The sequence below is a fragment of the Columba livia genome, chromosome 9 (assembly GCF_036013475.1).
Source record: "Columba livia isolate bColLiv1 breed racing homer chromosome 9, bColLiv1.pat.W.v2, whole genome shotgun sequence".
NCBI lineage: Eukaryota > Metazoa > Chordata > Aves > Columbiformes > Columbidae > Columba > Columba livia.
The window spans coordinates 11957902-11970857 of NC_088610.1; the positions used below are offsets into that span (position 1 = coordinate 11957902).

At 36.3% G+C, this 12956-nt stretch overlaps 1 protein-coding gene across 13 annotated transcripts in view; it reads right to left on the reverse strand.

The window, feature by feature from the left end:
- Positions 1 to 12956, reverse strand: part of NLGN1 (neuroligin 1) — a 381690-nt gene that overhangs the window by 187607 nt on the left and 181127 nt on the right. For 12 of the 13 annotated variants that reach the window (XM_065073820.1, XM_065073819.1, XM_065073818.1 and 9 more), the window contains one exon: positions 4779 to 4931. The exons of the other annotated variant lie outside the window; for it this stretch is intronic. In XM_065073820.1, coding sequence (XP_064929892.1) covers positions 4779 to 4931 — 153 coding nt within the window. The remainder of the gene's footprint in view (positions 1 to 4778; positions 4932 to 12956) is intronic. 13 annotated transcript variants of the gene reach the window in all.

Consider the following 12956-nt stretch of genomic DNA (forward strand, 5'->3'; position numbering starts at 1 on the left):
GATAACTGCACAAATGCAGGGCTTGGCACAGATTATCCAACACTTACGGCAGGGCTGTATCCTTATATTTTATGTACCTCTTTAGCCAATAAGATATTGCTGATTGGCATGATTCCACATAGGAGCAATATGTACATTCAAACCTAATACATTCCGGCACACAGCAACAAAACACGTTAAGGAATATTAAGACTCATTGTCTGTCACAATATCATCCATAAGGCTCTAACAGTCATTAACAAAAGTAGGAAAGGGTTTTGGCAACAATATTTTTGCTTTGTTCTGTTTTCTTTCAGTATTCTGAGTTTGATTTTACATGAATGTTACAGCCCAATATAGCCAGCTGATGAACACACCACTCAAAAACTGAGGTTTAGGCTGGAAAACACAAGAGACCTCTTCTAGGAATAGCTGTTCTCAGAAGCAACTCTGTGCATGAGTAGCAGTTTTCCAGTTCCATTTTTCCTCATTGCTTCATCTCAATTTATGGGCAGTCAGGATCTGTCACAAGAGGAAGAGCTCTATTTATGAACTCAGTTGATTTCAGTGCAGTTATTTAGGAAATAATGTACTAGTAAGAATAAGGATATCAGGCCTTTCAAACAGTGTGCTGCAGTGGCTTTACTTTCAGCATTGTAAGTACAAACTGGCAAAAAAATCGAAGCAGCAGAACACCTGAATAGATGTTTTCTACTCAGTAACCCCAGCCAATATCCTCCAACTAAAGTGTGACAATAAATACAAGACTAAATGACAGCAATAGTTCCTATATCCTTCTCAAAAGGTAAGATTGCTTATAATTAAAGCAAGCATAACCAAGACAATCTCATTTGTGGGTGTGCTTCCATTTTGGCATAAATTTTGGTCTTACAGTTACAGAATGTTTGCCTTCCCAATGTAGACATTATTCAGAATACCAAATGGAAAATTAAAAAATACATAAAATTTTTCCTTTTTCTTTATTACCACCTTTTAACCCAGATCCTTGGAATGACAATTTACTGTTTCTATAAGGAATACCACTGCCTCTTAAAGAAGACAAAATGGGAAATTTAAGGAGTGCTTAACCTAGAGATTCCTGTGAACCATTCTTCCATCCCCTAGTTCAGACTGTGAGCCGCATTAAAAATAATATTTCTTTCAGTTCTTTTAAAGTCCTGTGGTTAAAAGATAATCAAAGGAAAGAAGAACAAATTAACAAAACGAAGAAACAAGTATGCGGTTAGCATAAACCAACTCTATTCTTTCTCTCCCTTCTTGAGAGCAAAAGGCACAGCAGCCAATGCTGACCCAAAGCATTCTCCTTTTCTAAATAAACTTTTTGTAAGAAAGAACACAGAAAACAGCACTGGCAGTATTAAATCTGCCTATCATGATCCTTTTTGGATGTTAAACAGACTCCTTTTATAATCCTTTTACATTTCTTTTATGAAATTTAAATAAAAAGCTCGTGCTTTTTACCAGATGAATGTATGTTAAATAAACATTTGAAGTCTCAGTTTAGCTGGGTTCAAAATCCAAATTTATCTTCATGTTTGTCCTTTCCTAAAAACAAGCTGTAAAAATATATCTGCACTTACTCCTGTGCTGTCCTTCAAGGGTATCAGACTGCTTGTGCAGTATTCCTCACTAAATGAGATTTCTTGCACAAGACTTGCATTTAAAGAGAATCTAAAGGAGTTACAAATAGTCTGTTTCAAATCTCTTCTTATTCAGTAGTCACCAAGTTTCCAAGACAAACAGTTCCATTTTCCATCTTAACTTTATCTAAGCAAAGATTCTAATGGACTTTCATTCTCAGACTGATTACAAAGGCAGGGAACTCACTGGGGTTTTGTTCGGTTTTTAAATGCATTTGTTCCATACTTCTTTAATTTTTATCATTGTTTTCTCTTTACCAAATGGTAAACAATTTATAACATTTTATTTAGAAGCAAATCTTGCATTTCCATAAAATGCAGGTCCTCGAGCAGATTAGTCTGTAAGACAAAGGATGCTTCAACTCAGAATAAACAGAAGAATAATCTGAATTGCACCAAAAGCTATCTACTGCGGACTTAATAATAGTACTGTAAGTAATCTAAAATCACAGAATATCCTTCCTTTGTATTGCTATTGGTCTGGAAAAAAACGTTGGTGTTGCAGCTCTAAACATTTAACTGGCTTACTTGTTAAGAAATGTCACAGGGCGAATCTTGTTAAGAAATGTCACAGTGCGAATGTTGGTGAAACAACGGCACAACTCCCAGGACTTTCAGAGATCGCCTATATCAAGATAGATAGCCACAAAGACTGATACAAGGAACCCAGACCAATAAAGGTCATATGAAACTGAGAGACCTTATTTTGTCCCTTCATCTTCTCATGTGGAAAAACAACAACAAAAAAATATCCCTATATTACTTCTCGCTGTACGGTCAGGCATTTTGCACAGTGGTGAATTGAGATCTGGGTGTCCCACAGGCAACGGACAGCGAAGCTGAACCTCTCGCCTTATGGGATGTGATCAGATAAGGGAAACTGAGGATTTGCCAGCTCTGTATTTGTAGAACTGTACCTTATTTCATATGACTGCAAAGGGTAACTGCTGTTTAGCGACGAATAACAAACAACAAAAGTTGATATCTGCTATGATTATGCAGAAGCTCAACTCTGAGGTTATCTTAAGATCAGGAAAAAAGGCAGAAAAAGTGCAAACTGCAGAAGTTTTCCTTATTTGATTACTAATGTGTTTCTGCACTACCTATTTAGTGATATGCCATCATAATTTATTTAATACATGAGAGATGGGCATTGTACCAAATATAAAACATATGAAGAACTTGTACATATAGTTAACAGGTGCAGCTGTTTTACTGAGAAAACCCTGCAAGCCTGATAGAGGGTTATGTTAGTTTGAAAGTAATTTCAAGTATTCATAGCAATCACTGGATTCTACTGTGAGTTTTGGAGGTTTTACTGTAATAGGTCCCACTTAAAAGAAAATTAGCTTTCTGCCCCTTGAGGGTCTGTAAAGACCACAAAGTCCAAAGAACCACAAAAAGCACGAACACAAAAGAAAACCTCCTAAGCTCAGTAAGATGTTAGCGGTGGGTTTCCTCGGGGATCAGTGTTAAATTACAAGTGGAAAAACCATTACCACCAATGAAAGTGAATTAATTTTCATCTTTCAAGCAACTAGCCCTTTCAAACGCTGCAACTACAAGTGATTTAGGAACTAGACTAAATAATTTACAAAAAAACCCAGTGCTTTCAGATAATGGATCCTTTGTTACTGGACAAAATACCCTACTGGCATATAATATAGATAAATGTTGTTTGAAATGTCAAAGACAAGAGCACTGGTATAAAAATAAAATGTTGATTAGAGGCACAGATTACAGATTATTAACTGCTGCAGTAATATGTGCCTAAGGACTTGAAGTATATAAATTGGAAGACAGGAAAAGGGAGAAAAACATATAAAATATCAGAATCTCCTTCCTTAAAATGTACATCACAAATGAAGCCTCCAGCTGGATACTAAGGAGATAAATCCAGCAAATCTAGTTATGATCTCTCTGGAAATTATTCAGTCCCTTGTACAATACAACTGTAGCAGAGGAGCTTCAAAATCTAGACTCAAAATCCATTCCTCCCTGCAAAATATAAGTGTACACAGATGTTTATTTTGTAACAAAAATTAAACTGCTGGAAGAAAATTATCCAGATGAGCAAACCAGCACCAATGAATTTGAGGATTTTGCTGAATTCAAAACACAAAGAAACCGAGTAGTGATTAAACAAAATGACCACAGAAAACCAGAGTAGCAGACACTGCTAATGTCCATGAATTGAAAACAAAGTTGACTGGTCTTCTGAACCAACTCACTGCCGTGAGTGACGCTTGGTTTATCGCACCACTTCAGATATTACAGGGAATAGCCTTATACCTATGTAAGTATTCTGAAGTTATCATACTGACGTCCATAATATCCCAGAATTGAATCGCAGAATTGATCTCCTGCTTTCAGGAGTCTTAGCATGTAATATTTCAGTAGAATACACAAAACAAAAAATGCAACAATCATATTGTCTCGAGAGCTGGTAAACTTGTATCATGAATGTGACTACACTGAACAAATAGTAAAGTATAGTCTTCCAGAAATACAACCTACCAGAGGGATAGCAAACAAATATACCAACAGCATCAGCATATCCTGTTCACCATATATGAAACAAAAGTAACTCTATTCTCTCTCTCATTTGGCCTAGAAAAGATACTGGAGGTATTTGAATTATACCCGTAACACTTTTCAAAACCACAGCGCATCTCAAAACAAATAGGCAAAAAAGTACAGCTCTTGTTAAATAAAGTTGTTGTAATGTCCTCAACTTTTTCAAAGTATGAAAAAATCACAGTAAACAAATCTTCATCTCTTTCATTCAACAAAAACCCCTATGACTTAGCATTTTTTTTTAAATGTGATTTTTACCTGTCTATGAAGTAAAGCATCACCACTGATCACAGAGACTCAAAACCAAAAAGCCTCTTCTCTCTGAACTGCTCAGTAATGGGAATACCTGTTTCATGCCACTAAAAGCATAACAGCAAGTTCTTCCGGATAGTATTTGCAATGTCTTTATATCTCAACCTCAAAATACAAACCTTTTATTTGAAAAAGAACATTTTAAAAAGTTGTTTCCCCCACACCCCCGCTTTTTAAAATACATTCTCACAGATACCATTAATTGCATTGCAGATAGCAGGGATTAATGGAAAGCTGAAAGCTTCTTACCAAGTACCCCAAGGCGATAGTTGACTGTGATGACTATCACATTCCCATAACTTGCTAGAACACTGCCATCATATAGATTTCCAGTGCCTTCCATGTAGGACCCTCCGTGAATATACACCATCACAGGCTTAGGTCCCCCACTGTCCCGAATGTCTGGAAAAAATATTAAGACACATTTTATCTCAAGAAAGTACCAAAAAAGATACATGCAATATTTTAATTTTTTTTTAGTGAGGTTATTTTTCTTGAAGTGTTTCTCAAGCAACATCTTTTACATAAGGAAATGGGCAGGCGGGCATAAATATTTCTTTGTGGCTTGCTTGTAACTGAAGTTCATATTTTTTGAAACACTCATTGGCCTCAGAAAAGTAGAAAGGAATAGAAAATGGTAACATGTTTGCTCAAATGCAATGGGATGGTGGTCTGATTCTGCTCCTGCTACATTTGACGTAAAACGTCTACTAATATGAGTGTGAGTTCAGTTAGCCAAAATCTGAACACTTCTGAAAGCTCAGTCCATCTTTCTGTTCACTTAGCTAAAGGCAATTCACCATATTAAGACAAACAAGATTTCTGCTCATACATAAATTGTTGATTGCTTCCAGTGCGGTAAGATCAATAATTTATAAGAGGATGTATAAACAGTTGTCTTTTGATAAGTCTGAAATCTAAGTTCTCAAAAAGTACTTGGAAGCTGTTTAACACTTAGACGTCAAATGGATACGATTTGTAACATGGGTAACCCGAAGTTTAAGGTGCATCAGTACTTCTTATTTAACTAAATTGTGAAAAGGACTGTATGTTTGAAAAAAAGAGCTGCCTGGAACAATGTTTATAAACTCTGCCATTCTCTCAGACTAAAAAATTAGATGTTAGTTGTTTTAAGTTTCTTTTTAATGAAGACGTTGATTTAGGCTCTTCCCCTTCTCCCCCTGTCCTATTTGCAAATTGATGCATCTATTTGGAATAAAATTTTGAATATCTGAACACCATTGCTCCTTGTGAGGAAAGTTGTTCTTAAGTTCCAATTTGAAGCAACAATTAGGGGTGGCATAATGTATGTCTATGTTTTTAAAAGATTTTTCTTTTTTGTCGGACAGGAAAGAAAACAGCTAAGGTGTAAGTTTAAACTTTTATATCTGGATTAAATAGTGTTTTTATCTCCTTTACTAGGTGCCCGAGTCTCTTCCATTGCCCAAGTCATAGCATTCCACAATAGTCCCTAAAAAAAAATCAAGGAAGACAATATCAAAAGAGCACATGAACATTTCCTAATGAGGAACCGTACTGCATATGTACTGATTTGAAGACACTTTTTATCATGACAGTATTCAAGTGACTTCCCTGATTACTCACTTCAGCATTTGAAGAAACCTCAGATGTATTGTTCGCTCCTTTGATTTGGAGGAATCTTAGTTAAGAATCTTTCAAGTAAGCTCTCTGTAGAATCGTTTGAATCATTTCTGAAGCACTGTAAGGACTACTAGGTGAGGGCAGTTACACCAAAAGCCCTGCTTTTTTAATTTCCTGAACAAGTTCAGCACAGATGTGTCTATTTACAGACAGCCAGTTGCTATTAGTGTTTTGATATTGATTCTAATTTGAAGAAAACACCAGAACAGTCAAGATCAGAAACTGGATCTTCAATATTGGAAGTACTAGAACAATCATTTACTCACAACCACAAGGATGATGAAAGGTTGTGCGTGAAATCACAAGTATTGCTTTCCTCACTCAAGCATATAGTAAAGGGCTTTCGAACATGTAATTTTCCAAGTGTAAAGCTACGGAGATCATTTATCTTCATTGTCCATTGGATAGAATTATGGGCTCCTAAGGCTTAAAATCTACACTGAGGAAAAAGCCTTTTCAAATTCATATAATGTTTTCAGTAGATGGTTTGTTCGTAGCCTATGCTTCCTATTTTTTTTTTTTGATACAAATATGGAAGCAATAATAAATTATTAATCTGAAATCACTGTGTGACTCTTCCCAGCAGAAATTGTACACAGTTAATTGTATGCTTGGTGGTAGCACAGGGGGAAACTGTATCAGAATTCTTCTTTAATTAAAATTACATAGAATTACAGAGCACCAACTGTGGACAGTAATGAAATGTTGGTAGTACTGGCCTGTTTATCTGGAAAATAATATTGGGATATCAAGAAAAGAAAGGGTGTCCTTTATCTGAGAAAGGAAGCACACATTCATGAGTAAAATCTGACATAAAGTGATTCTCTCAGTAAATTCTGTCAAGACCATACTTTTGTTATTTCCTACTACTAATATTCTTGTAAAGGTTATGGACAGAAAGACTAATTTTCAGCTCTACCTCTGTGCCATGTCAGAGCAGATGACATGCAGTATGAATTTTTCTCATGCAGCTTTGCCAAAGTCGTCAGTCTTAAGAGAAATCTCTTCTACAAAAGAAAAATGGTGTTTCTGTGTGTTTTTCAGGCAATAATCTAGTTCTGGAGACATGTGTGAGGTTATGCAGCATTCACCTGAGGTTTGTGGGACTTTAGGCTATGTATTATATAGAAGCTACAGAGCTCTTCATGTGAAGAAGTGAGATTCCTGCATTTTGGTCTCACAGCCACTGGTTTCATATCATTGCAGTTCCTAACTAGGAATATTTGAAAGGTGGAAATATTAGGCAGGGAGAGCACTGTTTAAGTACTAGTTGTTAAGTACAGATTATTAACTAGTGGATGCTACTAAATCAGAAGATCAAAGTAAGAGAGAAAAAAATCAGATCATAACTGGTAACTGATTCTTACCTGAGAGTAAATATTCCCCTCATGAAAACTATCATCCTTTAAAATTAAAACAGAGCATTAATACAGCACTCTACAAGGAAAAATTCCGTATTGGTACAAAAGTGGCAGAAATACGCACTTTTCAAAAGTGTTTATTGGAGTTAAGTGTTCAATTCAACAAAGAAAATAATTGAGATTTTGGCATTCTGATACTTTTCAAAACCTGACTGTAAAAGATTTGACACAGCTTTCATTTTTTCCTATGGGCTGGTGTCAATCTTTTGTGTGCATGTGCTGGACAGGTCTCTGTAAACCGTAGTTACACTTTCTCACACGGGTTAATAGTTATTCATGGATGCAGATTAACAGTTATTTGTGGAAGCAGCTCATTCTGAACCTGAAGAACTGACATGTAAATGTGGCATTTCTGCCAAGTGTAGATTTATATACTGATTCAATTTACCTGTGTACTGTATTTTTTGTTGCATTTTATTAAGTGTTGCTTTAATTAAAAAGCAGACACATTAATATTTTCAAAGACACATGCGGGGATAACGCTACTCAAAATCCTTCTCAAATTCAACTCTGTTCTGTTCTTATTTACACAGAAGTTAAATTTTGATTGCTGTGATTAGTTTGGCTCTAAATTACTAGTTCACAAAACATCTCAGTATGTTTTACTGTATAACAGAGAATTATCTTATTTATATGACATACACATGAACTTTCTTACTACGTTTTCCATCGTCTTTCTTCTGTACGTTTCTAATGTTTGTTGCATCTACTTTTTATGTCTGGTCTTAATTACACTACTGGTAATTTAGGAATAGGGCTCTCTTTTATTCTATGTTTGTTACATCACACAACAGGGAACTGGGTCTGACTGTGAATACCAGTCACAATTGTCATATATAACAAAACATAATTATAGCTTCAGTCATTTGAAGCTGATATGAATTGGCCATGTGACTTAACAAGTATAATTTGCAGGGAACAACCAAAATGGGAAAGGAAGAAAGCCTACCTGGAGACAACTTAGCACAAAAATATAATTAATTTAGCACAGATGTCACAAGCAGTGTTTTTCTACATGTCATTAAAAAATTGTGACATTTTGACGTAAAGCATTAAGTAAATCTTGCTTTTTGAACACGAAACAGCAGAAGAACAGTGGAAAAATTTTAGATTGGTTACTGTAAAACCTATGCGTTCCTTACATAGAATATTATTCGGGTGTATGTATAGCTCTTCCATAAGCTTTTGTCCTAAAATATTTAAGAAGAGCATGGTACCAACCAGCACAACTCTTAATCATTTAAAAGCCTTTTAAGAGTATTTGACCTTTCAGTTCAAGTCTATCAAATGCCTCATAGATGTACAGTTATTTTAACAAGTTGTGCACTTAGCAGTGCTAATATGTAAACAGCCATTATGGCCATATTTTTAGCATGTCCTGAGACTATTAAAATAACTATTGAATTTCTGCTAGGACTGGCAGTGAGGTTCTAGACACATTTCATATTTTCAAATACAGCCTGCACCCATCAAGTTTCAGACAAATAGAATTATCTCATTTTGTTTGTCTGGTTTTGTAGCTGTCAAACCAATGGATCATTTTGTGCACTCTCAAACACTTAACTACCTTTATCTAAAAGTGATTCGAGATCCTGGTGGAGGACTATATGGATGTATATTCTAACATTCAAAAAGACCTACGCTTTTACAGGTAACCCTCTGGAGCAAATTCTCATTAGAGTAGGACCTCAATAGCCAGGTAGGTAGTAATTCTAAATTATTAAAATATGATGGTTAGAAATGCAAAAGCTGACAGACCATGGTACCAGCAATGCCTGGCAGTGCTAAAAGTATAATGGAGCCCTGAAGAGGTGCTTAAATTAAAGGTCTGTCAGAATTTTTGTTACGCACACTTTCAAGTATTAATAACATCACTGCAAAAATGCAACACAATCTGAACTGAGGTTCTCAGTGTAAAAGGAAAAAAATCTAATCGGCAAAATTCAATATACAGGTGACATCGGAATCTGTACTTGGGAGCTGGAAGCACAGAACTAACATGAATGGGTGACAGGATGAACAGGAATCATGAATATGTCTACGTGTATTAGTCAACGAGTTCATCCGAAGTGGTAAGATTGGTAAGATCTATGCTAGTCCAGCCTGGTTGGAACTCATTAGAGGTTATAATTGAGGCTGGAGCATGTGGTGACTTTGCAAGGTAGACAAATGTGTTCTGCTGTTTAGTAATCTCTGAATTCCCAAAACATACAACTAGTGCCAGCCAAAAAGATTGTTTCTCTCCCCATTTCTTACCACGACTGTTGAAAGCAGATATAATGCTAAACTTGGCAACTTAGTCTATTTTAATACTAATAAAGTGATAGGGGTTTTGGAGAAGATCCTCAATTCTGAAATGTGGCTCTGCACTACAGTCTGTTGAGCATAAGAAGAGTTTGCAGATGCATTCTGCATCATTAGCAATTTAAAATATGAGTGGATTTTTGTTTGTTTTGATTTAAAAGAGGCTCTGGACCAAGAACTTCCCTCAGTCAATGAAGTCCAATAGTCCATACAAGACAGAGCATCAGACTAAATTATCAGAATCATCAGAGTTACAGCCTGTGAACAAACAGAAACATCTGTTCCTAATCTGTCTCCTTTTTCACAGGAGAGATTGGAATGAAGAAGGGAAGAGTAGAAACATCCAGCAACTACAGCGCAGATGCCTCTTCTGAGGCATGTATTCTGTTCCCTGCTTTACTGTGGACATGGTACTGCATTCCTCAACCTCAGTGTCTGTATCCCTCATTTCTAAAAATGGAATAATAGCATTCCTCTATCGCAGAGGGATGCTGTGAGACTGAATACATTAAAACTGAGAGACACTCAAACAGCATTGGAGGCTAAATAAGGATCTAAGATTGACATATTGATGTGCTAGGTAAGGTGTGCATGACAGAAGGGTGGATGAGAATAATTCATTTGTGAGAAATCCTTCATGAATATTTCACACAGCACTAACTACACAGAAGTCCAGTTTTGATCCCTGAGTACACAGGACAATTAATGATCTGTGTTGCTGTATTTTAAGTCATGCTAAGGATTTTAGAATACAGGAACTAAGGGTGCATGAAGAGTCACTGTTTTTTGCTATAGTGAAATCAAATCCAATTAAATTATTATTGCTCACCAAAATTAAGACTGAGATGAGAGATTAATATTAAAATATTTTAAGATAAAAATATTTTACTTTTTTAAACTAAGCCTTGTTTCTAGACTGAGGAAGGTAGAGTTTATTGAACTGCTGAGCAAATTAGAGTTAAATCTGATATCTACGCTGCATATTGCTTTTCTGCATGTCAGCAAATAGGCAAATCCAATACTTCTATAAAAAGGGAAATCCCCAGTGCTCACTGGTTGAAGGTGCTTTTGCCTCTAAGGGTTTTGGTGCCTGCTCAAGTAGTTCAATACTTACTGAAAAACAGGTAAGCAATTTTGAGTGTAAACATGAAAGGGTTAAACAGAAACAAGAATGCAGCTAGACTAGGGAAAAAAAAAGACGTTTATATAATTTCTGACTTTTCACACATTTCACGCTCACAGAATTTGAAAACACCTTCATTTTTTAAACAGCAAATTTGCAGATCATTAGCTGGTAATGTGCACTACTGCCTTTGGGTCTTTTGAAAACAAAAATGAAAAATGATCTAATTAAGCCCAGTCTACTGGTTGCAGCACATAGAGATCCAAGTTTGATTACTGATCCCAGTGCTTGTGCTGGCAAGGGTTGGACCACAATACTGTGGAAGTGACATGTAGCAGCAGATGGAAGTAGGATTATCGAATGCTGTTTGAAAATGAAATCTTCTAATCAAACTGTGATGTCTGAGTGTCACAATACAAAATACTTTCCAGGCATTTGCTCCAAGGAAGCTGCTAAAAACGATCTTTCTTCAGGAAAGGTGTAATACAAGAAACAGACATTGGAGCTCTGTATTTCTTATTAGAGAGAGTATCCTGGGCAGTTTAGAAATTCCCCAAACATTGTTTACCTAGCATGGATTCTATGGTTATATGACACAGTTTTTTCTGACCAGGTATAGCCCAATCTCCCTAGTATTCCAACTTGATCATTCATTTAGTTTAGTATTTGTTCTATTTTGTCCACTGTTACTCATTTGTAGTTTTATATTGAGTAAAAACTGCAAAAGGCAAAGGGTTTGATGGACAGGTTAGCAGAAATTTAGACAGCTAAAGTAGCTTTTTGCTTCACCTCTCTTTTTCCTGCTACTCGTACCCAAATATATATATGACCTGAAGTTTGTGAACTCTTCAGTTCTGCACATGCAACAAGTTCTAGGGTTCCCACGCACAAGAGCAGGTTCACAAAACGCATCTTATCCGATACTGCTCCTCCACGGAGGGACAGGGAAACGCAGGGCTGCAGCCAGCAGGGTTTCTACCAACCCAGCAGACATCCCAGCAGCCTTCAGTGTCTACTGATCATAAAAATTTAAATTTGCCCTGCCCCTCTGTGACTCTCAGAAGCAGCAAAAGTCTAATTACTGCCTGTATTCTTCTATTGGCATGGAAGGAACAAAACTGTCACTTGTATGCTGGAGAAAATTGGTCCCAGTCCTATAAATTACAGAGATTTATTAATGTTGTAAATGTGTTTCTTCCCCCCTAACTTGACTGCTGTGTTTTTACAGCCCTTTCTCTCTTTCCTACAGTTGTCAGTGTGGGAGAGGGGTTTTCTCTGACATGGACACTTGTTCTCCAAAGACTGAGATCCCTACTCCCATCTGACTCTACGTACTAAACTGCTTTCTGATAGCAACCGCCCTCTTTTGAATTTTAGCAAGGGGAGCAGTTTCTTTTAAGTGTGTTTAAGCAGAGAAGGACTCAACAAATGTTAAAACATTAGCATCTGTCTTGGCAATTATACAGCAATTTAGGAGAGCCATTAAGATCCACTGGATGAATAACCCAAGTTTCTAATGGTTTCTTAAAACATATTGTTAAAAAAACCAAGACAGAGTAACTTTTACAGTGGCTAATTCAATATCACAAGTCTTGGACAATATATAAGAACGTCCCTTGCAATATTTTGCCATGAATTAATGTAAAAATGACTCGGCCTCATAGAGCTAAGTGGGTCTGAATTATCACACTTGGCTCTGAATAATATGAGAGATTTCAAAGGACATTTTCAATTAGGTTATTCTTTGAAATCTTGGGCCAACTGGTGTGTTTTCATTCATATACCTAGCATACACATTCAGCAGTGGATCACAAATCAGAAGTAGAAATCCATGAGTCTATTTGTAAAGTCTCTATTCAATTATTGGGTAAGAAGTTAAGTGCCAATTTGCCTTTCTCCATCTTTTGTGATAAGACT